Genomic DNA, 26,049 nt, shown 5'->3' with positions numbered 1-26,049 from the left:
AACTTTTTAGAATCTTTGTTGAAACCTTCTCAGTGGCCAAACATTGATATTGTGCTTGAACGATTTAAGTAGATCAGACCAGGTGAATTTCCTCAAAAGTCCTAATGCACTTTTTGTCAGCTTCATTTACCTTACAGGGTTAGCTTTTTAAGGCTATTTCTTCCGCTCTCTGACAGAGAATGGTGCTGCGGCACAAATAGAAATGCAATACATAGAACTCAAGTATTTTAAGAGCTATTTCTGTGCAATTCTGTCAGCCTCAAGGACGGTGAACAGCAATTCTGGCAAATGTTCATACACTGGTGATTTATATTTATTATCAATGTCAATGAAATAGGGTCAGAAGCAAATTCCTAAAATCCAGTGAACCTGTTAATTGTCCTGATGAAAGACAAAGGGCAGTACACATGGCAGAGTTTGATTTGCCAATTAATTTCTACAGGCAACGATTCCATTATGTTTAATGCTTTGTTTCATTTTTATTTCTCCTCTGGATTTGATCATTCATGAGATTTGCAGTGGGAGTTCTTGCACTGGGCTACGTTACAAATCAGGACATTCACACTCCATATTTTTTTAGGGAGTGGGTTTTTTTTTCTATTCTCTAAATACTTAAAATACCAAAAAGGCAGAGCTCTCTGAAATTTTTTGCAATGAATTGACGTGCAAGGGAGTTTCAACTTAAAGGACTACCTCAGGAAGTCAGTTGCACGGTTTCATATATTGACACATAAATATCATACAAATAACCACTGCAGAAAACTCCTTTAATAGCTAGATTATAAAACAATAAAGTAGATGGATCATAGAATCACAGGAAGGTTTAGAGTGGTAGTGACCTCAGGACTCTTGTAGGGGCTAGCTTAAAAGTCAGACCAACTTTCTCAGAGCCTCATCCAGTCAAATTTTGCAAATCCCCATGGATGGGGCAACCACAGCTTCTGCCAGCATCTGTTTCTATGCTGAACCACTCTTCCAGTGAAGAATTTTCTTCTAAAGCCTAATCAGATGCCACAGATAAACTCTACTGTTCATGAGACAACACCATAACCTGTCCATCCAAAAAAGTCTTACCTGGGCACCGGGGAGTTTTGTGGGCCACAGCAGTACCACTGATGGGACGACCGTTGGGAGTGACACACCAGCAGTATCCAGTGTAACTATGGCACTGAACCTGTCAGAAATTACATGAACCACGTGCAATTTGTCAGACATATGTCTGTTATCCCACAGTGTTCATGACACATGAGTATAAAAGACTAGTCCAGCACGCTATATTGACAAAACCTAGAACAATAAACCATAATGGATCTAATCTCAGTCCTACATATGATTCTTTAGCATAAAGAAGAGCTTCTTTCAAGTAAAGTGTGACAGGTCCTTCAGAATCCAATGGAAAACTATTGAAATATGTGGTTGTTTACATCCTATTTGAGAAGAGTGAGGTGCAGGTGCTATGAAAACCTCACAACTAAGTTTCTCAAGGGATGCATAAACTGTTCCTGAAGCAAGTAATCTGGAGCTTTTTTTCCACATAGAGAACATATTGTTCCACCCACTGAAGGAGCAGGACAGAGTGCTTCTGCCAGCATTATTCATATCCCAAGCTGTCAGAAAGGAAACTCTTGGAATTCCTCTAAGAAATCAATTGCATTATATTTCCTGAGAGCCAATATCACTTCCTTCACCATGCTTAAAATGAGGAAGATTGTCTTCTGCACAACTCTGCAAGTGAAATGCAGTACAGAGGCAGCAGAAGGTGATCCTGGTTGGGATACATATCACAGGGTAAGCTTCTAACTGTGTCCCTCTGAACTCCATAATCTAACCTAAGTAAAGTAGTCTTAGATCATACGCTTGTGCAGAAATTCAGCTGAGAATAGGTAAGAATCCTGCATGATTCATGCTTTAGCACTAAGATATGGACTCTGGTCACAAGATTTCTGGTTGGGATCAGGAACAGATCAGAAATTCCAAGCATTTTACCATCTGATGAGTATTCAGGGGGCTACAAGAATGACTCAGCTGCCTCAGCCTAGAAGAACAGGGAGTTTATCACATGAACAATGGTAACGTTTAGCTCTTATGCTGGCCAACTCTGAAAAAAAATAACAAGGACTTGGCACAAAACATGAATTTTCCTCCCATTTTTTAACATTAACATTAGCACTAGCACAAATTACATTTCATTTTGAAATTACATTTCACTTCTTTACATTTCTCTCTTCTTCGTGCTCTGGAAACACACATTCTAACTTTTCAGCCATGTAAGATACTGATGAAAAATTTCAACCTGACTGTATGTGCCATCGTCATTGCATTCTGGGATAAACACTTGTTGAAATTCCTTGCGAGCTTGTTCTTGGGTGTACTTCCTCTCAGCCACACATCTGGAAACATCTAGAGAAAGAGAGAAGACAAGTCAGTTGGATGATGCAATACGAAGAAAAGATAACCTAAATTTAAAAAAAAAGGAAGAAGGCTCTGAGACCCACATAAAGAGAATCAAAATTATAGTCAGGGAAAATGTACAATCACTAGCATTTTTTTTAGAAACCAAAACCAATGGAAGACAATAACTTCTGGGAAATATTGTCCTAATTCACCTCATTCACCTGCATGATAGTAACATTTTTTGCTGAGTATCATATGTGAATCATCAGCATAATCATGTTCTTCCTCTGACGTTTGACTGTCTAACCTGTGAGTCCTTTTGGTTCGCCCAAAAGTACTCATGCTGCCAAGCAGAGTAAACAAAACTGAAATTTTGCCACCATAAAGATGAGAGGCCACAAAGTGAAGCATAGAGGGGGAAAGATAGAACTGGGAGACGAGATGGATCAATTCCTGGAGAGACAACCTTGCTGCTCTAACTGCTGCCAAAGGGCAGAAGCCCAAACAGGGTTTCTCCTATCAATTTAACACGGCAATAGCTGCCACTTTGTGCCCCACAATATTATTTCAGTGCTGGTGGCAGCATCAGCTTTCTAGCACTTCAGGAAAGGCAAAGGAGGCAGTGGGAGTATAGCTGCCTTTTATTTCCTACTGTGAGTTTACACACCATTTACTTCAGACAGGCAGCGATCTCAGCTGTGACTACAGGTGTGCTGACCAGGCTGGTAAAAAAAAAAATATATACATATACTGTACAGCAGATAGGCTTGTTGGTGAGGTGATTAAATAATAATTTTGTACAGGCTTAACTCATATTATGCTAAAATTTACTATAACATTTTATGATTTAGACGTGGCACAAGTCAAAGCCTACCACATGGTCCTTTTTTGTCTACTGTGTGGTTTCTTGCACCATCTCCTGCGTCACTTGGTACTGGTCTCCATCCAAGACAAGGCAGTAAACTATGCAGCTTCAATTCAGTGGAGTTTCTGTAGCTTAATATTTCATATTGTCTAATACACATAATGCATTTCAATAAGGCAGCCAAAGGGTGATAAAAGAGATATACTATATACTTTTTTTTGTTTGAAGCTGCTACAAATTTTAGCATGTTGATGATGCAGAATCAATACTTCAGGATCTACTTGAGCTAAGCAATTTCAGGATAAATGAGAATACCAGGCAAGCTTAAGGTAGTATTAATGATTTCAAGATGTGACTGTAACATCTGAATTAGAATGATCTCAAGCATACAAGCAGAGAAATTTGCTGCTTCTGACTCCCTGCTTTGTTTAAGACTGTTTGACAGTAACTGGCGAGTTCCTTTCTAGGGCTAAAACAGTCCAGCAATTACCTGTGAGACAGGGGTGTTGTGGTGATTTGTGAATGTTTGTGCAGTTCTTATAAAGCATAGGGACAGGCTTTCTCATCCATGTAAGTTGCACATTGAAGAGAATCTGAACAGTGAGACAACAACGCTTTCACTTCCTCATTTGATACCAGCATATCTTGGCAGGGTTTTGGCATCTAACAATCCTCAGGAGCATATAGGTGAGCCAGCTAAGTTCCCAGTCCCCCAAGCACCCTCTCTGTGCCAGCATTATCCAGACACACATGCACAGAACCAGCATGGAAGCTTGGTGCTACTGCAGAAATCCTTTGTACAGGACGAATCCTTCATTGGTCCTCTCCACCCAGCTTTGGCCAACTCACCTGGCAACATTAGCATAAAAAATTCCCTTCAAGTCCTAGGGAACCTGGTGTGGAAGTGTAGCATAATGAGGACAGAAACCGGTCCTCAGCATCTGCATCCTGAAAACAAAATTGGGGCCCCTTAATTCTAATCTTCGTATTGATTTCCCTTCTGGTCTTGGATTTGTGTGCACTACTTCTGTGCATTAGTTTACTCTTCTCACAGGAGCATTATGAGAGTTCATGTTGGTAAAATGCCCAACAGTCTTAACAACTTTAATCGTACTATGCTGTTTCAAGATGGATATTCACAGAGATGCTTTACCTAAAACAGACAGAAAAGTTTGACCATCCAGAAATGTGAGAAAAATAATAAGGAACTGAATTAATTTGTACTCTGGTACTCTAATAACTTGTTTTGTCAAGGGAAAATTACAGCCAATGTACTACGCAGCTCAGGTAAAGTCTGTTAATGTATGCACTGCCAAAGTTTTTTGGGGAAAAAAAAGAAACATTCTCAGCAAGCTTCAGTGTCGTAAGCCTTCTTCTGAGCATGGTTTGGTTATACAGTACTTAATAACATGTGGTTTTAATGTAGCTAGTATTTTAACTGAAAATAAATCACTCCTTTGTTGGACCTCTGTCCTCGTTTTTCTAGAATGACATGTGGTTTAAATGTCTAAAAGGAAAAGTGATATAAATTCCATCACATAAGCTCTCTGGTATAGTACCAGCAGAGTTGTAAATTATCTCCAATATTTGAATTATCATAAAGACATGCCAAGAAGAAAGAGAAGTTCTCCAAAACTGTCCACCATTTGTTCCTAAACAGTCTGATGCTCTAAAGGCCTCCTATTTGTGGATGATCTAATATGCTTTAAAATCAACAACGACCAAATTTAGTGGAATATAAAATTCATGTTCGAAGTCTTATTTTGTATTATATAACAATAGAAACATTTTAAAGCCATTGGGCATTACTGTGTTTTAGTATACCCAAATTAAACCCATGAGGAAGATCTCCTATCAAGTTGGGCATCTGGAACTGTGTATAGTCAAAACATTATTGCTAGTTCTGTTTTTTTTAATTCACCAAGGTATTGCCACAGGGCAATAACTATGATACAGAGATGTGGTCCAAACCTGCTAGAAGAAATGTAATAGGGTGGTCAAGAAAAAAAGAAGACATATAAAAATTTTATTCCTCAGAATAGTAATGAACACTAGAGTATTAATTCAGAGGAGCTAAATTCCTTCCAAATAAAACATCATTGAAGCCAAAAGAAGTTATAATATTTTTTTTTAATAAATTTGTAAGATTACACCATCTGAGCATCTGCCTCTGTGTCCTGGTTGCAATACCTTCTAAATCTACTGGGTGATTTCAAACAAATTTTCCAAAGGAAAAGAAGAATTTAAGAGATTTAAGTGCTAGAGATTTATGTAAAATAACAGCTGAAAAAGGACAAGAAAATTAATTCTTGCCATGACTGGGAGAAAGGCTGAAACATGAACTCACATCAAAGTATCAGACGAGATAGAGGTAGGGAGACCTTACAGCTCCTAACAGGTGAAAGTTCACAATGGGTGAGATACTAATCCATAGGGGAATGAACCGTCCACATGACCAACACTCATGCTTTCAGTGAAGCCAAATCTGGGACTCGCTGTGCAAAGTCCTTTGAGTGCACCCAGACAATTCTTGTCTACACACCCCTCTGTGCACCTTGCACAAGTGTAACTAATGAAGATGACTGACGTGAATCTCAAATTAGTTTGATGACTGTAGGATGAAGTGGCTTGCCAGAAGGAGTTTTATAGGAATATTGACATCTAAGAGGATGCCAGTGAAATCTGTCACATACAGATTCAACTTTCCTCTTTATCTAGAACAGGAATAATTCAGGTCAGGAGGGACCCTGATTATTTTGAAATTAAGATGAAGAATGAAAGGTGGTGGAACTTCTCTGGTACCTCTGTGCTGATTAACCAGCCCACAGCTTTTATTTTGCTTATCATGGACCCTGACCAAAGCAGGTCAAACTCTTTTGAGCTGAATGGCGTCACACTGGTGACAACCAACCTGAGAGCAGAGAGGACTCCAAGTATGCAAGATTTTGGGAGGATGAAAAGCATTGTGCAACACTGTGCATCACTGGAACTTGACTTGTTCGACTGCTGTTATATTGGATTTCTAGCTCTAAAAAAAACAACCAAACAAACAAAAAAATTCTTTTTTTATTTTTCTAAAATCTGGTTTTGTTTAAACTTTTGGAACTATCTAGTAGAAAAAATAAGGGGCTTGAAACTGTTACAGGTTTCTGACTAGAATTCCCACTATACTTTATTTCTCTCCCTAGCATAAGTATTAATAAAGGAGCCTGCAGGCTCAGGCCAGAATCTGGTACATGACCTGGTTCTAAGACCTGTACAAAGCTGGCTGAAATGAGGCTTTATTTGCCTATACTCAGACAATGGGAAAAAATAATTTTGCAGATACATATGCGCAGCTGTAATTTTGCATTATGCCAATTACTGACTCAGTGAGACTTATCCTCTCAACTCCAGGCAAATGGGCTTTTACATCCCAGAAGCCTGTTGGGAAAAATATTCTCCTAGCATAGAAACTGAGCATTAAGATGCATGAGTTTACCTTAAATTAGCTCACTTGGACTGTATTAGCTGTCAAACTGGGTTGGAAAAGAGCTCGGTGCATTTTAGAACAGTACGTTGGCCAGTGCCTTGATTGTACCATTGTGACTTAGCACCAGACTGCAAAGGCAGCTAGAGGTTTTAGAAGACAAATACATCTTGGGGTGTATAACGGCAGACAACAACAGGTGCATGGGAGTGGACAGAAAAACACAGAACTGAGGAGATTACGGAGTTCTAGCTGTTTGGGCAGGTCTTTCTGAGTTGCCCTGGTGACAATTCTGGCTTCCAGAGGAGACCCGTGTCTGGAAGGCACAGGTGAAATATAAAGCCATCTTAATTCTATGCTAAGCTTCTATGTGCAACAGGTAAGATTGTGACCTATGAATTGAAGTATCGCTGGCACACTGCTGCAGGATCCAGAAGCAGGTTCTGTCACACATGACACCTGGGAGCACGGGACTCTGCAATAACACTGAAGTTAATAGGAAATTGCAGTATCCATGGAAATTCTGAAAACATAAATAGCCTCACAAACAGCACAGGACCAACTTGGAGCTACTTCCACTTTATGCCTTATTTCCAACAGTACAGCACCGAAAACACTGAGCTTTTGAGAAAAAAGGAAAATAACCATCAAGTTCAGCTCTGCTGGCTAATCCTTTAATAATATATCACACAGAGAGAAGTTTATTACTGCAAAGTAGAAGTTTATCTTTAAAACAATGACACAAACTCATCAAGGGTGTAAACACCATCTCTAAAGTGACATTTAATACAACTGAATTTACAGCAACTTTGGGGCTCCACAGGGAGATCTAACCCAGATTCTCTCATGGAAAAGTAAACAGCTTGCCAAAAGAATAGATAAATCTCCTTCAAAGATTTTGATTTAGTTCATCCGGTATTTCTTGGTTTGCTATATATTTCATTATGAATAAAAGTGCCTTTCCCAGTCTCAATACACTGAGCAGGCTTTGCTTGCTTTCAAAGAGATTACTGTGTGTGACATGGGCTCGTTATGTATTTATGCATAAAATATACTTCACAGTTTATTTAGTTATTTTATTATTGATGGAATATCCCGCTGAACAGATCAGAAACATTTACCACTTTGTTAAAACTGCTTATAAAGTGGTTAAACTTAATCATTTGAAGAAAAAGTTCCCTTGAGGGCTTTCTGCAAATACTTAGCTGTTCTTATGCTAAAGAGAAAGCTTTTCTAAAGTCACATGGATGTGAACAAGCAGACCTAGTATAGACACACATAATCTAAATACCTCTCACTCTTTCTCTGTGGGTTTCCCTTATCGTCCTTCCATTATGCCAGAATACCGATATACACTTACTTGCCCTTAAATTCAGAAATACACAGTGCAACAAGCTATTTAAAGTTAGCTATCCACCTGAGCACTTTACTGAATTGTCCTAACAATGAACCAGAATTTTTTTCTACTTCCATGTTTCTTTCCCACTACCATAACTTTTTGTTAACGGATAGTGATATGATGAAAGTCAAATGGTCTTAATTCGTAGTTAGTTTAGCACAAAAACATTTTATGCTGAGCACAAGACATTATTTGGTTTTTATATGGCATAAACTACTCGTAACATGAAAATTCTCTATGAAATTTGACAGAGGTCAATATATATTGCAAAGAACTGATCATGTCTACCAAGAAAGCATATAAATAGCTGTAGCCCCTAGTGATAGGAAACATATAGCAAGCTATACGTGCTCAAAGTTTCAGTTTCAAAGATACAGAGATTATTTGCCTCTTGGGTTAGAAAGCATGTCAGCACAGACATTTAGCCTGGCACAGCCATAAAATAAAGACTTGCTGCTTCGTGACAAGGGCTGGTTGACTCACTATTTATTTTTATTGCTGCATTCTGGATTCAAGCAAAACAGCAGAGCAATTTTAACCTAAACTCTTCTCTACTGTCATCTAACAGAAGCAGGCAGTGTGGGGTTTCTTTGCTGTGTTGTTTGGGGTTTTTTTTTTTTACATTTTGCAACCTCCCAGTAATTTAGATAACTAAGCTTCAAGATAAAATAAGGAATGCTGTGCTGGATTCCTTCTTGGCACAGCAATATTTCTCTTGATTTGCTAACAGTCACACTTGGAGAGACACAGTCTGACTACAACTGAATCCAATATTTGCAAGTAAAACTAAAGCTACAGCTTTCTGATTTTTTACATACCAAAGGTCAGACTAGTCTTTCTAAGCAGAATAGAAATTTGATAGTTTTGAGAGGTCTAATACAGGTCAATTTATAATTCTTGCACTGAAAATATGAGAAGACTTGCAACTATTTGTGGTTGCTAGTCTTCAGTGCAATATTCTTGCTTTAGCAGTAGCAGTTTCTATTTCAGTTGCTTTAAGATGTTAATTTTACATTAAATCTGAAACTTAAATTGAAAATACATGAGCAGAAATGAAAACTCCACAAAATGAAAAGATCACTTTCATACAATTGCAGTAGTGCATATTTGATTATAAAAAGATACCTTTTCTGTGCCTAAGAATGCTCTTATAAGCCTTGTTTATGTGCAGGTTGGCTTAGGCAAATTTTGCTTGGAGAAATACTACCAAGCAAAATTGAGTATTTTAAAAGAGGAGAAATTCCATCTCCAGCAAAATGTGGATACGATTTCAGTGTTACCTGTCCTGTGTTCCATGTACCAGCAGATACACTTTGAAGAGCAAAGGATATTTCACAAAAAATATTCCAAACATACTTAAAACTTTAACCACCCCCATTAAATATCTACTAGAAAGCATACTCAGAAGTCAACTCCTCTTGCTTTCAGAAACCACATAAATTATAACTTCTGTATGTTGATGCATTTTGTTCATGAAGATGTCAAATATTTTGCTTCTCAATTTAACACCTTTACTACAATGGCTTAATACATAAAGGTTTGATACATAACATAAATGAAGGCTCAGAAACAGAATTAGGTTGAGGCTGAACAGCGTTTGTATCAGGATTGTCAGCATTACAGTCTGGAAACTTGCAGTCATCCTACAGATTGAACGAAGTGCCTACAGTGAAAAAATATATATGAAGAAGGAGGAGACAGCTCCTAGCTAAAAGTATTTTAAGATAAAAATCTGCCTTACAATCAATTTTTTTCCCAACAAGTTTATTTTCAAAAAAAAAACCCCAAAAAAATCTGATACTACTTCTCAATACATTCTCATTTTAATATATTTTTCCCAAATAATAAAAAGCCCCTGCATCCTTCTTTTCATTTTTTTTTCTTTTTTCTATTTCATCGTAAAATATAAAGAAAAAAGAAAAAGGAGAGGAAAAAAAGGAGTAGTGATGAGCACAAGTGAAAACTGCTCTGCTCTCAATCTGCAGACTGTGCAAGCTCTCAGTGTGTGTTCAGGTTTATTTTATAGACTGATGCCTTGGTCCAGTCTCACTTTCACTCATTTCAGATAGAAAAAGAACCAAACCTACTCACTACATCTTTCCCTCTCAAAATAAAACATCTTGGGAGCATGTTCTGCCTCCCAAACGCAGCCCACAGGGCTGCCTTCCAGGCAGCAGGTGGAACGGCCAAACCAACATCCCTGCCCACATGCTGACCTAAGAGACGTGCTCAGGCACTGTGAGCACATGTCAAGCTCACACCTGGCTTGCAGGCAAACCTGAGCTTGAGGGCAGCCTCTGTGGGAATATAGGATAAGGAGTGCACTCAGAAACCATGCCCAGCATTTACAATCCAGTTCTTTAGCTAAGAGGCAACAGTAACATTTCCCCAAAGGATGCTTAGGTTCATGAATTATGGGACCAAGATTAATTTATGAGCCCAAAACAACTACTGCTCACTGATGTCCTCCTTTCTTTTCACAAAGGGAAAATTGTATCAACATGTTTAACCAAGGACAGAAATATACTTGATTCATAACATCTCAAATCCTCCGAGCATGTCCTTAATTCATTCATTAACTCATTGTACTAATTATTCAAATGAGTGAAACATTTCACTATGGCTGAAAGCTCCATTTTAATGAAACAAATGCTGGGTGTTTTTCTGGTTAAGGAAAGTAAATAGCAAATAGTAAAATACCTCTTTATGGGAAATTCCACTCATATTTTGATGTGCTTCAGTTTTTTATGTGAATTGTGAGAATGAAGATAGTACCTTTTGTTATGTCTATGATAGCCCATAAAAGAATGGCATTTTTAAACAGTCAGGATCTTTAAGATACCATAAATGAATTAAACTAAACATGAGCTATCTAGGGTTTCCAATGGAGAAAGGAGATCTACATAGTTATAGAAAAACAATGACACTACTGTGTGTGATGGCTATCCCTGGTGTGCTCACGAAGCAGCAAGGCCCTGCTGGGGCCACCTCTGCAAATACTGAATACATACTCTGAGTGTCAGACAGACTAAACGCCAAGCCACTCCTGACTTAAATACCACTCTGTGTAAAGCTGCTTACATTGCCTTTTTGAGTATGGACTGCTCAGAGATGTGTCCCAAGTCCAGTTTAATAGTTACCTGTAAACCCAGGTTGCTGCTACGTGTTGACAATGAAGTAGGGAAATATGATGCGAGTTGGCAGTTGCAATTTTACAGTGATCAATAATTTGTATCAAACCTCCAGCCATTAGAGAAGTCTTATTTTAGTGAAGTATCGGTAGAAAAGTCAAGAAATCCAAGCACCTCAGCTGGGATGTTTCAAGAGCTCTAGGTCAAGGCAGAGGCATGCTGTCAGGACAGTACATGAGACTTTATTTTTCCATTGATCACAATGTCAGAATTCTAAATATTATTTGCTTAACACATTCAGAATATTAGTCTCCAATGCCCAAATTATAGGCCTGGTATGTTCACTTGAAAACAAACTGAGAAAGGGAACAAGTATTCTTAATGTTATTTAACGAATAAGAAGAGAAAAAGATAAAAAGGTATGTTTGAGTGCATTATCCTGCAATGCTTGCAGACCACTTCCAAGGTAAATTTCAGTTAAACCAACAGGAGGTCCTCTTAGCTAATTCTAAGAGGGACATTTCCATGGGAGATAGAGGCTTTGTTGTTCAGGTGAAACATTCCTAGAAGCCATAGGCATCCAAAACTCAGTTACAAGCACTGCACATGCTCTTCAGCTTCTACCGGACAAGTTGCCTAAATCTCAGCAAACATTCATATAAAGAGCTTAAATGCTTAAATAAATAAAGATCAAACTACCCCAAATGAACTACAGTGCCACCTGTTCCAATTCACCCTTACACCATTAGCAAAACTGAACTGAACTGCTGCTGACCACTTGTCACTGTTCTCTTGATGGTCCATTTGAGAGAAAACTGTGGTCCCTCCACTAGACACTCCTGTTACAGATATTGCTCACTTCGAACAAGTTGCAATCAGCCAGTAGACTTTCTACCTTGAGACCTGAAGTTGCTGAGGTGGGAGATGAAAAGCTGTCCAACAGGACCTCTGGAAAAACCTCACTGATCCTGTAGGAAGATCTTCCACTAACCTAGCTAGGACTAAAGCTTGTTGTCATGTCAAAAAAAGGCACAGTTTCACTGAAAAAAACCTTCAATCCTACTCACTTCCACCTAGCATCAAAATTTCAGGTTTAAAAGTTAATACATGTCCTGTAAGAGCACCTAGGCTCAGTTTTCAAGTTGAACAGCCTTAAACCACTAAAAGAAGGTTGCTCTGTGTATACATACATATGTGCAGCAATACAGTGTCCTGGCACCGCTTAATTAATTAGTGTAGACATATCCTCCGTGTCTTTCTGACCAGTTTAAAAGCAATCATATTGCTTGTCCACTTCTTGTATGTTTTGTTTCTTTGGCTATGCTGGGCCAGATTTATTGTGACGCATTTGTGTGTGTGTGTGTGTAGTGGATCCCACTCACAGGTGACACTTTTAACAGTCCACCTAACACAATATTTCTCAGTTGTCAGCATATATGTATTTATCAGATTAATAATCTTGTTGCACAGTAAACGTCTGTGTCAAACAAGTGGCAAATCTCCAGAACTTCAGAGTTTAAATTTTGTTTGGAAAAGTATCCAAAAATGTGGATGTTCATCTACAGTGTACGCAGATTATTTGAGGCCTTTGAAACTGCAAAAGCAGGCTGGAAATTTTACAAGCTTGTAACTTCTTACAGTATTTCCAAGCTTAGCAATGGATTCCAGCACTGCCTGGAAGTGGACTGCAAAAAAAAAAAAAAAACAACAAAGATTTTGTAATGTCTTCAGAAAAGTCCACTATCAGAACAGTCTATTTTGATACTTATTACTTCAGAGGTGAGTTGTTTTTCAGAACTGAGGGAAAGGTTCAGGGTTCATTCATTTTCAGGTTTGTTTAAGCTGTTTTGATGCCTGCTGCAACCATCAGGAACTAGAAGGAAAGGAGTGCAAGAAATGAAAAAGGTTGAAATTCTGCCAGTTTTCTGTCATTTAGTTTTAAGATCTTAATATGGTTTCCTTTGCAATGCTAAAGAATTACCTGGGTTGAGCACTGTTGCTGTGAACAAAACTTGAATTAAGAAAGGAAAGCAAGCATATTTAAAGCAAGCTATCCCTTTGTAATTTTAGTATTGAAGTGATCAAAACCAAATAGATGAGACAAATGTTGAGAATAGATGAGGAGGAGAAAAGATCAATCCAAATTTGTCTTTCTCAGAAAAAAAACACACAGAGAAAGCAGTCATCAGTCTGGTGGTGGTGGTTCAAACTCCTTTATGGGTGTAAAAAGAAATCCCAGTTCCAAATGCACAAATAAAACAAGAAATGATGGACTCAAAATTATTCCAAAAAGTTGACAACAAACTGTCAAGGTGTTTAGGTTTCTAGTGAATAGACTGAACTGAAGAAAAAGCTGGTCACCATGTTTTCTACTAATTAAAATGGTACCTGGAAGTATTTGATTTTCAGACAAGAGTTTTATAAAGTGAATAGGGTTTTTTACCTGAGAAGAAGACAGAAGGAGACAGACACAGACTTAAGACTGCCTTTTCTGATCAATGATGGATGAATATCAGACATAGATTTAAAGTTGTGAATCCTGTACCAAGAATCATCTCTTTTCTCCCTTCATAACTTCTACATGCAAACATGCATGTTTCTTTCCCTTTTTCCTGCATTAGCAACCTCAAAACTTGTTTCAAAATCAATGTTTTCATGAGGGTAGCGGATGTCTGATTTTTTTGTGGGGACAGACGAACACTTCCAAAAGGATTTGCTTTCATTCCAACACGGAATGAAAACAAATTCTGAAACCTTGAAAGTTGCCCTGAAATGGAACCATCACTTTTTGGTTAGCCTTTCTAAAACTATCCTCTGCTCTTTGGTCAAGAATCACCTGCAACAATAAATTTCACCACTCAAAAGCAACTGGCTCAAAAGCAGTCTTAATGACTTTCTTCGCTCTTTCAGAAGAATGTTTGATGCGACTGTCATGAAAAGTAGCTCTAGCAATGCTAAAACTGAAACTGCAACTAGGCCAATAAATCGTCTTTTTCTTCTTTAAAACTTGTTTTTACAGCTTGCAATATTTCTGATGATTGCAGCCATGAGTAGGAATAAAGACATTGGTTACTTCAAAATTTAAGACTTTTGATTGAATAAGAAATATTATCAAAACGTAAAATTAAAACAGCACTGGTCTCTTGCTGATACTGATCAAGTATATTATTGGCAATCACGTGTCTATTGCCAATCAAAGGAAAAAAATATTTAAACATTAGAGTGATGTTTGCATTCATTTAAGTGAAAGTTTAAAAGCATCTGATTGATGAGGTCATGATGTATACTTGCTGTTAGCAATACTTAAGCTGTTTAAGGTGTCTAATTTCAAGTTTACAATTGTACTGACACACTATTCATTAATAAATAAACAGCAAATGAGCACTTCTCCAAACAGTAGTTGACTGCAGAAAATTTGCCAGCACTGCCGGGGACATCTTTGGCAGGGCAATTTAATGCATATTTATGGAAAAAATTTCTTGCAGATGACATTGTCAATATGGTAAGGAAAAAACAACAAAGAAAAACATCCTCTAAAACTAATTTCCATAAAAGTATATAATGCTGTAAAGTATAAAACGAGCAAACACAAGCACAATAATTTTCTCTATCATTCACAAGGGTAACAAAAGCTTTGGCTCAGGTAGCTTCATTATGTTATTCTTGTCCAGAAAAGTAAACAGACCCATCAGCTAATACAATGGCTTATTATGAAAGGGCTGAAGAACGAGCATAGTGTTTCATCTAGGCAGAAGATGAGACAGAATGTTTCTTTGAAGCAGTCTTGATGCTTCAGAGGTTTGCAGGAGCTAATGGAGAGAGATGATGTGGAAAATTGCCTCCTAGAGGTTGAATCAGTGTGGTCCCTGGGGTTTTCTTCCCCCCTCCCCATCTCTCTTTTCTGGACAGAGAGAAAGGGAAAGTAAATCTTTATGACCACTGCTATTCTTACATTTTAAAAAGATGATCATTTTGTTGTGAATCACGCTACGCTTCAGTAAGGAACTGCATTCACTAGCACCAGGCTACTCTAAAAGTGAAAAGACTTAATTGAATACTTCGTAAGTATTGGAACTGAAGTGTTAGGCTTGCATGTCACACAGTTTCTCTAAACAGAGGCTGAAAATAAAAGAGCGAATGATGTAGGTAGGAATAGCCATTTCACTGAAATTCAGAATTACACTATCTGAGAGTAAAACTGAAAATTTCAGTTACATTAAATAAAAATAATTTCAGTTACATTAAATAAAAAAATCCTATAATTTCTACATGTTTATGTTGGGAGATTACATTTTTTAAAAAAACACAAACCAACAGTAACCAGTTAGATATTTTTTTTTCCTCCCTCCAAACAAAGGATTGCAATTGGGAAACACAAGCCTGAACTTGACCATCTCTAACTCGAAATACTAAACTACAGTAGACAAGAAACTGAAGGGAGATCACAACCTTGAGAGTTACTCTGTGCCTGCCAATGATATGGTCATTCAGAACAAGGACCTAAGCTTACAATTTCCTTAATAGTGGTTTATTACAGTGTAAGTGGGTGCAGGAGCCATACTTCTGCTGATGGATAAAGATTAATTTATCTTTATGTAGCATATCACTATGGAATTAACAGGATGGATTTCCACCTACTTGGTTTTAGACAATTCTTCAAGTACAGCACTCCTAGTTTTTAATACATAGACATTTTCAAAAACTATTCTGTTATTTTTCATTACAGCGAAGAGAAATTTTGATTTGCTCACCTTTGCAGTTGCCCCGGTAGGCTATTTCCAGCTGAGGGTCTTTGCATTTTGCTCGCTGAAATTCACATCGGGACAGAAAAGTTCTTCCATCAGATGCACAGAGTGATTTCTGAGGGGAACCTGCACAATCCAGGCTGCATTCTCTGTCTTTGTCTTGATCCACTCTCAAAAACTAGAAAAAATGAATTAATGCTGTAGGAATGCTATTCCCATGTGAAAACTGCTCTGTGATCCCCTTCCCCAGAGAAGACATATAAATATTACCCAAAACTGAAAAGAAAGCTTTGCCTTTTTAGCCTATTCAAATAATAGCCGATTCATTATATTTGGAGTTATTCAGCTGCTGCTTGGAAATGGTAGTGATTGCAACACTTCTGTAACATACGCTAAATCCACTGTTGCAATTAGGAAATCTGTGAATCTCCTTCAACCATTATGAAACTGCAAACAGTGGGTTGGAGTCTTGAGAGCAAAACCAGTGATGCCAGAAACATTCTTCACAAAAAAATGAGACAGCAATGGAAACTTGTCTATTTTATCAGCTATGCATTATCTAGTCTACAACAACAAGCTGAAAAGTCTAAGATCCAAATAGGACTTTTAACATCAACGCTCATCTAAAATTATACCCATAATATGTCCAATAGCCTCCAAGCAAGAGGCCTGAAGAGAAAATGAGCAAAGTAGGAGAACCTTATGAAAAGCCTTATGAAACACAACAAACCATTTATTCTTGTAATGACCATCTTTAAAATCTAAACACTCCTCAACAAAATAGAAACTTCAGATATATTTTATAGTAATATTTGTATTTGTGCATATGCTTGCCTATAAAAATACATATCAAGACTGAAGAGGGAAATGCTATAACTTGCAATTTTTCCACTGACACCACTCTTACAACACGCATGATGGAGTCTCAGCTGCCATTCCAAAGTGTCCTACCAGAGCTGAGCAGAAAAGACAAAACGTGAACCACGGTGTGTGCAAAATAGTCTGGAGTCAAATAATGTTATTTAAATTGTTACCAGCTAACAAAAACTTCTGACTGCTGTTCTGAGGTTGGTCTGAGCCCTGGCATGTGTTCTTCATGGCTGCGATCCCTCAGGGGTGTCCCCACCCCAGCATGGGTTGCCCACGGGCCATAGTCCCTGAAAGCTGGTCTTGCACCAGTGAGGGACACCCATGGGCTACTAGGGCTTTTTTCTGAACTGGCACAGGGCAGTTTGTATCCTCCTCTCACACCAAAGAGCCCTGTAAAGCCCCTGCTACTCAAACCCTGTCAGTTCTGCCCACTGCACCACACTTTCCCCCTTTCTCAGAAATTCAATCTCACCTCCTCCAGAAGACAGTGAGTGGGTACAGGCTGATAGAAGTAATTTAGGTTTTTCCCATTATGAATTTCAACAGATGCTCCCCTTTCTACTTTTGCCACGAAGCCACACTGAACCTGGTCTAATCCCTCCTCCCCCAAGACTGCAGGCAAGGCTGATGAGTTTGGCATCATCCTTGGCCCTGTGAAAAGCAGGAGCTGCTCACCCTCAAATATGCCATCAAAAAATTATTCGGTTCTGATGCCACTGCATGCCAGCCAAAAACAAAGATAGTACTTTATCTTCTGAGCTCCTGAAAAGCAGGGACTAGGGAGGAGGTGAACTCAGTAAGTCCCCAGATGAATTTCTCTATCATTTTACTGTTTCTGAATAAGCACAAAATTAAGCAAGGCATATAGCTACCAGAAGATAATCATTCCTCTAAGCACAATGAGGCGTCTGACAAAAGGTCTTCATTCAGCTGAAGCACTGGTCTCATTGATGCTACTTCATCATCATAAACCTCGGACACAGAAAATTTTGAACTTCGGGTTAGAAACTGAGATCACCAGGAGGAAAATTTCAAGCAAAAAAGAAGATAGAGTAGTATTTGAGCAGGAAAGAGTAGTACAAGCTAAAAAATTCAGAAAACATTTGCTACATATAGTTTCTCTGCATTTTATTACACAAGAGAATGTATAAAGAGAGTCATACATCTCTGTAATCTTCATACTTAAACTGTGGTCTAATTGATTTCTTATCACTTAATGTGAGGAAATACAGATACCTTTCTGGAGACTATGCCTGAAAATAGAGAGACAATCTCAAAGGTATCATTTTAAAATAACAGTCATGTGGCTGGATTTTGACCAGAATTTTTATGTTTTAGTGGCACAGTAACATAAAAAGGAAAGCTTCCTTTTCTCAATGTTTCTTCATTTTTAACAATAATTAGCTTCAGAAGCAAATTACTCACAAATTACACACAAACCTCAAACCTTTATTCCTGGAATGTAGCTACAGAGCTCCAGAAGTGGGGCAGAGATGTTCCTTCCCTGCCTCCCTTTGGTGCCATTTTGCAGATCCTTTTGCTGACCAAAATTAATAATTAGCTGAGCTGAGTGGGAAGGGAGAAAAACTGAAGTTATCTTCCTTTACTGGCAAAATGAGCAATGGTGAAGCCAGGCTTCCATGACTCTGACCAATCTCCAAATAATATTGGTCTCCAGGGTCTGCGCAGGTGCCCTGATGAGCTGCAGCACGGAGGTCCCAGTGGGTGAAGTCCTCCAAGCCTCCCTTTCTTGCCTGGGAGGCAGCTGCAGGAGTCCAGGTTTAGGCCTAGCTAGGACTGTGAAAAGGACTTTTCAAGGAAAAATGGACCACATGGGGCCTCTGGCAGAAAAACTGGATCCAGTGCCCTCCTCTGCCTCAGACTTCCCCTGTGGATTTTGTGATGGCAAGTCAAGTGATCTCCCTCTTCCTAGTTTGTGAAAGATCTGAGTAGAGCCTTTCTGTGTGTACACTACCCCTCTGTAATGGCTAGGCACTTTGCCACCCTTAATTTATCCTCAGCAACATCCCTGTTGAGCAGAGAATTATTTTTCAAAAGCACAGGAAGGCTTCATTACCCACAGAAGATCATGCGGTAGAACAGCAAACCAAACCCAGGCATCAGGAAAAAAAAAAAAAATCACACAGAGCAACAACAGTTTAGCCTCTGTCCCATTTTTCTCCCAGTCTTTCCTCATCTTTTCTGTTTTGAGTTGTTGCAGGAGTTTAGATGGGTATGCCAGATCACAGTGGACAAACCACAGTAACACAGTGGACAGAAAATCCCCTTTATTGTCTGAGGAACAAAATCCAGTCCCTTGAGAGCGTGATAGTTCACAGATAAAGCTACATTTTAAAGGGCCTTTATCCAAAGAGTTTTATTTAAGTATTTTATTATTCCAAAGCCTTAGAGGAGATTAGGGTAAATTATGGGTTCAAGGATATTCAAGCAACCTGGAAAAGCAGAGGATGAAGACATACCCGGGAGACAAAACCACTTGAATAGCTTGTTGGTTAGCCAAACCTCACTGGAGAATTTGGGTTGTACATTTAAACAATTTCTACCAACCTAGGGTAACTGAGGGATTTAAGAGCAGGAAGGACAAAAAGGCAAGCAACTATGAGAAAAGATAGCATACAAGAGAGACTAGCAAATGTACTTATAAAAAAAAGAAAGTATGTGACTGACATCTGGAAAATACTCCATTATCATCTTTACTACAGCAGCATTAAGTTGAAATCAGCCTTGCTTGCTCACATGTAGCCAAAGGAATCGATAAATATGTCAAAACTAATAGAAACACTGAAACAAGCAAGGGCTATGGAATTTCTCATGGGATTTGGTATTTGTTTAAACAGGAACAGTCAGTGACACAAAAGCTGGGATCATACTGATGCACATCTTAGAGCTGTACTTTGCTGTGAAAATATTCCTTGTGATTAAAATGGGACAGTTTAGAGAGAGAAAGATGGTTCTAGATGGACCAGATGACTCACCCTGAATACCGGCTCATCTATTTTCATGTTTAAGTTCATTTAACAAACAAATATGTTATTGTACAAACATGTGATTCACTGAAAGACAAGTTTAAAGCAGCAGTTTTGTCGAATGCTGGTAGCAACTGAGATGAAGTCAATAATAGTTGACCAACCTGAACTATTTTGAACAACTAGCAAAACATGGACAATTATGGTTAAACCCTATTTAAACGCAAACCACTTTTAACAGAGAGGTGTTCCTGCCTCTAATAACACAGAAACCAGCCTAGTCAAGTTTCAGAAAATTATTTTCAACTACAAATTTGAGCTTATGCTACAGATTAACAGACATGGCTCCTGAACTGGATTTGCTTTAACTTATCTTCCGCTTTATATTTTAATGTCATAAGAAATTTTTACAGCCTACAATTTATTTCAGCCTTTCCAAAGCATTATACTTTACAACACCCAATTTCCAAGGGGCCTACTATTCTCTACTAGGCACAGCTTTAAATTCTCATGCAGCATTTCTGAGAAGAAAAAACAATAATGGGATTATATGAGAAAAATTCTTCATTATTATGTTTGCCTCAGTGAATAAAACCAGTCACTATAAACTGCATATACCCACTTGACAAATATAAGCGTTGATAAAATATTAATTACTCCAATGTGTTTCAGGTGTCATGAAATTCCAGTATTTTCCTTCGCTGTCTCACACACCAAAGGCTCTTAATACTGATTGAAACGTGCTCCCCTGTAGTGCCGGTGGTCCCAGTGATCTTTCATCCCTCTGTTACTGGAGTTTGGTAACACTAGAATTGTCAGAATACAAACTAGTAGATATCTGAAACCTTGCTTATAGTGAGGAAAATTAATTCTACTCTGTTTTCTGCTCTGCTTTATCTTTCAGCTTTGTTCTTCTCATTTGTTCCACATATGGGCTGTGGACAGTCAGGATGCTTATTTCCTCAACCACAAGCAACATGTTGCAGTCCGTGAGGAAGTTTTTTTAGTACCTCAAGAGCAGGCATTCGATGGTTTCTTTACTGTGCTATTAAACCATTTACCAAGATATCATGTCCATTAACTTGTTCACTACTATGGCATAACACATATCTTCTCTGTATCTTACACCATCCACTTTTATGCAGGTATTCTGCGTCATTCCTGCTGATCTACATCCTGCCTCCACATCACTGCTAGGGCAGAAAACGTCTTAAGGTGAAGGTAGTCACGTGCACATTTGCACATTTCCAATGCACAAATCTGGGATCCCACTGTCTATATTGCAGAGCAATTCTCCTTCCACCCAGATCAGAGTATACTGGGAGAAAAATGGTGTATGGCTAGAGAGTCAACAACTGGATACATCTACAAGCATCTTGTCAGTGCAAGAAAGCAGAAGAGTCAAGACTAGTCTCACAGCCTGATCATGGGAAGCAGTCATCTCTCTCTATTGGAGGAAAAGCTGACGGCAGACACACTTCGGCTGAGGCATAAAGATTAGTTATTGAATCTGGCTCACACACTTTTAAACAGTAACAGGAAGCACTCTACATTTCACAATATAGTGCACAGTTGTGGATTGCCTTTGGTCAGAGGCCACTGTCTGACTAATCTGAGCAAGGTAGGGGAGTGTTTCCCAACTTTTCTTTTTTTTCATTTGGGCTAGCTTAAATCTAAGAAAGTTTACTTGCAGTCCTGCAGAGACTCTTAACACAAACAGGCTGTACACAAAGCAACTCATAACTATGCTAAACCTATTTCTAATTTGCCCTCACGTAAGTTTTCCCACTACAGCTCCCAGAAACTGCTTCTTTTCTGTCTGTGGAGAGAAACATCATCCTCTTCTGTGAGAACGGGTTGGAGTCTGTGCACTAGGAAAAAGACCGACCTTCAAGTTCATGGATTTGCTTTGTTCATCAGAGGTTTTTAACCTTTCTTCAATTTATAGACCTCTACAATTTCCACTGTAACTATATACCCTCCACTGACACTAGGCATTTAAACATACTGACAACAGGTTTTTATTCAGTTATTTTTTGTAAGTGATATACAGACTTTCCCTCTGACCAAGTGAAAACTACTGCCTCAGAATCTAAAATGAAGTTCAAGCCTGCTTGCAAAACAGGAGAATAACAATTTATCTTGGGGAGCTGAGGGCAGAAGAGAAAAGATGGATGCTAGACATCACTGTTTTGCTTGGAAAAGCTTAGTGCAGACTACAGCTTTGAAAGGCAATTTCTTTATCCTGCATCTGGTTACTGTAAGATGTTGAATAGAACAGTCTGACTTCCCTGTTGCTGGCATGGGAGGTCTGCGAACAAACTATGGAGCAGCGTGCTCTAAAGTGGCTCTGTGCTTAGAGCTTTGTGCTGTTGAAAAATGTGCTGATTTACAGTGATTTATGTAGCCATGCTGTTTCTGTCTGATAGCTGCCTGAAGGGCAGATGTGGAAATCTCCAAGCTAGGAATATTTTGTTCCCTCTGGGCTCATCTGCAATGGGAAAATGAGTTAGACAATAGTAACGTATATGTGTGTGTGTGTGTACGTATACATGTACATGTGCATATATATCCACACCATTGTGTGTAAATATCCACACATGCAGGCTGTAATATGTAAAGTTCTATTCCCATGTCTATTTCAGGCAAAGGTAATGATGCTCAAATACAACATGCTACAGTCTGCTTTAGAGAGCACTCTAACCAGCTAGTCTGTCTCAGTTAATCTGCTTTATTAAAACGTCACTAATTTTTTCAATATGTATTTCATCAGTCTTCTGTCAAGGAATGAAGCAGAAGGTATGTTTACAGAACAAACCCTACTATCATCCCAATGCCATGGAAAAGCATTCAACCCTAGTGCTGAAACGTATGAGAAAATCTAAGTTCTCTTTATCCTTATTATTGAGTTATTTAGAAGAGCACTAGAAGATACCTTCAAAGTGACAACTCTGTATAACTGCTGTACTTAATCTGTCTTTAACAGATTATTTCACCTTGCACTGTCCCGCTGAAGCAAAACAGTGCTTCATGACTATTCCAGGACAAACCCAGAGCTGCCTACTTCAAACTGTGACCTCCTTCTTTGTCCAGACATCCACAACAACACCATTAAGGTTAAGCTTACATGGAAGAATTTACACAGAAAGCCATCACACACAGGACAAATCAGACACCATTCTGATGAGCTAGAATGTGCCAATTCCTGCTATTATAGTGGATAAGGCAGTTTGCACTTACAACAAAGAACCTCATCAAAATGTTTCTGTGTCTCTTCTCAATAGTAAAGTTTCTTGGTGTAAAATAGAATCTTTCCACTATATTCCACTACCAGACAAGTGAGCAGACTGTTGAATTCAGTGGTTATCTCAGACATCTAAAAATGAACACTTGTCCTTGAAAATCCATTTATCCCTGTTCACACAAAAAAAATTAGTATTCCAGCCACAATAGTGCAACTCTCCAGGGCAGCAAGCCATGATAATGATTTCATAATGTGGAGCTAGCTGCATGGACTAGAGAAATTAGAAATCAGCACCTTTAGGATAAGATTCACCTGATTTTGGATAAGATGGATCACATGCTAGAAACGTCCCTTCCACTTTATGAACCAGAGAGTCTGATCAACTAGCTCTCCTATAAATAATTGAAGTCCTGTGAAGAAACATTCAAAGTCCCAGGTTCCAGATGACTAAAACAGAGGTGGGGTCTAAGTTTCAAAAATAACTTTATCAAAGGTCTCCAGTAGGTGCCTGTGCATCTGCAGGGGCACACAAGAGGGAGAACTGTCTCTGAGCACACAAGAATTGTCTCTAACGCCTGCTGAGACACTGTCTATCGCAAAGGACCCTGTTGTGGGTTAGGCCGATCCGGCAACTAAACCCCACGCAGCTCTCCCACTCCAGTAAAATGGAGAGGAGAAAAATGTAATAAAAGAGCTGAGGATCGAGACAGGAACAGAGGAGCACCCACCAACCACGGTCCCGGGCAAAAGAGGCTGTTTTCTTAAAGCAAAACTATTTATTAACAGCTACCTAGAAAGACAAAAGCAAACGAAAATGGTTACTTGAGAGAATAACAAGAAAACAAGGCCAGATCTCAAAAACAACACCACTCCACCCCTTTTGCCTTCTCTTCTCGGCTCTACCTCCTCCCCCCAGCCGTGCAGGGGGGCAGGGAATGGGGGAGTGCAGGTCAGTTCATTCCAAGTTGTTACTGCCGCTTCTCTTAAAGGAAAAGGAGTCCTTACACCATTGTCCCTTGCTCCAGTAGATCCCCTACTCACGGCAAAAGCGTGACTCCTACCCGCTGGGGGAGCAAATCCTTACCCCATCGGATTTGCCCCAAGTGCGGGCTTTACCAGTCCTGGACTTTTAAGGAGCTGTAGCCACTCGCTCTGGCGTGGGTCATCAGCAAACTTTAAATGCGCTCCGGCGTGGGTCGTCATATCGACCTTCAATGCGTCTCCGCACAGACTTAGATGCATAAATGCGCCTCGACCTGTGCCCATGATTCACAACAGGCTCAGGCATCTCCTTTAACAAAGCACCTCCCCATCGGCAGGGGTCATCCCACGGACTCTAGATGCGTACCGTACTCAGGCTCTGGCATCTCTTCTCGACGTGGATCCTCCACGGGCTGCGAGTGGGTCTCTGCTTGCTCCACCGAGGACTGGTTGCAAAGGGGCCGCTTGCTAAGGGGGGACTCAACCGCAGCATACGTTCCGTTCCATCTTAACTGACCTCTCTGTGTGGCCGTTTCTCAGATCTCAGTCCTTTCTAGGTGAACTCGGCCCGGCGGGCACCCCGGGAGCGGGGCTCTCCCCGAGTTCCCCAAGCGGCTCCGTCGGGGCCATCCTCAACGGGGCGGGCACCGGCCAGGCCCGGGCCGCCGGCTCGGCCGGGCGCCGGGAGCGGGGGCCGTGCCCCCCCTCTCGTCTCCTTGCTCCTGGGCACATGCACACCTTTCCGGTTCCTTTGTCTCGACGTAAATAGGGCAATTCGCAGAGGCGCCGACTGGCTCAAGCACCGAGGGGGATGGGAGTCCGGTGTGATGGGCAGCTTCTGCCACCCGAACCTCCCCCCCCACTTCAAACCATGACACATTAAACTTCTGAACACAGACACTTCCCCGTTTCCCTTATTGTGTTTCATGAAACTCTTCCTGCATAACTTACACCACCAGACCTCTTTCCATGTAAACTTCAGCAAGGATGGTTGAAAGAAACAGCAATTTCACTGAGTGGGAAGGTGGGGTGTGGGGTTGTTGAGTTTTGTTGCTACTGTTGTTGTGGTGGTATTTCTTTTTTTTTTTTTCATCACTCTTGGGTCAGTACTCAAAGTCAGCTCCAAACAACCTATCAATTAGGACAGTGTTGTGCTTTACTCCCTCAGTGCCTGGAGTGCAGTGGAGCTCTTGGAGGTTCACTGCCAAAACTACAGTATCATCTTTTTATGACTGACCAGCACAGAAAATATTAAACAGGGCTGTGCTTTGATTGATATGTTTTGCTTTGGCATGTTATTTTTTAAATGTTTATTGCATTAACAGGTGTTTTTTTAAGTAAGCTCTACTTTGGTGTACTGATGGAGGGATGGCAGGGCTAAATGTCAGCACATCCATCATTTCTTTTTACTGCTGCTTCAAAAATGACTAAAAAAGGCAAAATATTTCAGTTGTGCAACCATGTAAACTAGGAAGGACTGAGCTGAAATTGAAGCAAACTGAGTGACACACGTTCTTTCCTGCTTTGAAGAAAGGATGGACATCAATTTATTATATACATGCAATCCCAAGTTCCATCATCACCATATCACAAAAAAAGATTCTTCTCAACAGCTCACCAACTTAAAGAGATTTCAGGTGATTTGGTGGCTTGACAGTATTTCAATATTTTTAATTTCCTATAGATTAATTATTTTAGGGGCTTGGGAGGCAGGGAACCACAACCAATTTAGAGAACAGTTGGTAGACGGGGAGTAAACGGACTCTGTAAGGGATTCAAAAGCACCACTTGAGCAGATTTTTCTTCTATTTATTATAACTTTTGATCAAAAATTAACTGAATTGTTTTGGTTTCTGGAGGCATAGGGGAAGTTACAGTAAAAGCATTCTGTGCTGTTTAAGCATTCCAAGTATAGTATACCAGGAATCACTACAAGAACAAGGGGTCCAAGATATCCTCCTTTT

At 39.5% G+C, this 26,049-nt stretch overlaps 1 protein-coding gene across 1 annotated transcript in view; it reads right to left on the bottom strand.

Annotated features, from left to right (window-relative positions):
* The window catches only part of SMOC2 (SPARC related modular calcium binding 2), a 148,024-nt gene that overhangs the window by 83,283 nt on the left and 38,692 nt on the right, over positions 1-26,049 (bottom strand). Inside the window, exons 2-4 of the mRNA XM_086627135.1 lie at positions 16,010-16,181; positions 2,294-2,400; positions 1,075-1,174 (exon numbers count right to left, since the gene is read on the bottom strand). Coding sequence (XP_086483261.1) covers positions 1,075-1,174; positions 2,294-2,400; positions 16,010-16,181 — 379 coding nt within the window. The remainder of the gene's footprint in view (positions 1-1,074; positions 1,175-2,293; positions 2,401-16,009; positions 16,182-26,049) is intronic.

This window comes from Tauraco erythrolophus, chromosome 2 (genome assembly GCF_009769465.1).
Source record: "Tauraco erythrolophus isolate bTauEry1 chromosome 2, bTauEry1.pri, whole genome shotgun sequence".
Taxonomy (NCBI): Eukaryota; Metazoa; Chordata; class Aves; order Musophagiformes; family Musophagidae; genus Tauraco; species Tauraco erythrolophus.
The sequence above is the reverse complement of the archived record's forward strand: the minus strand, read 5'-3'. Positions and strand labels throughout refer to the sequence as shown.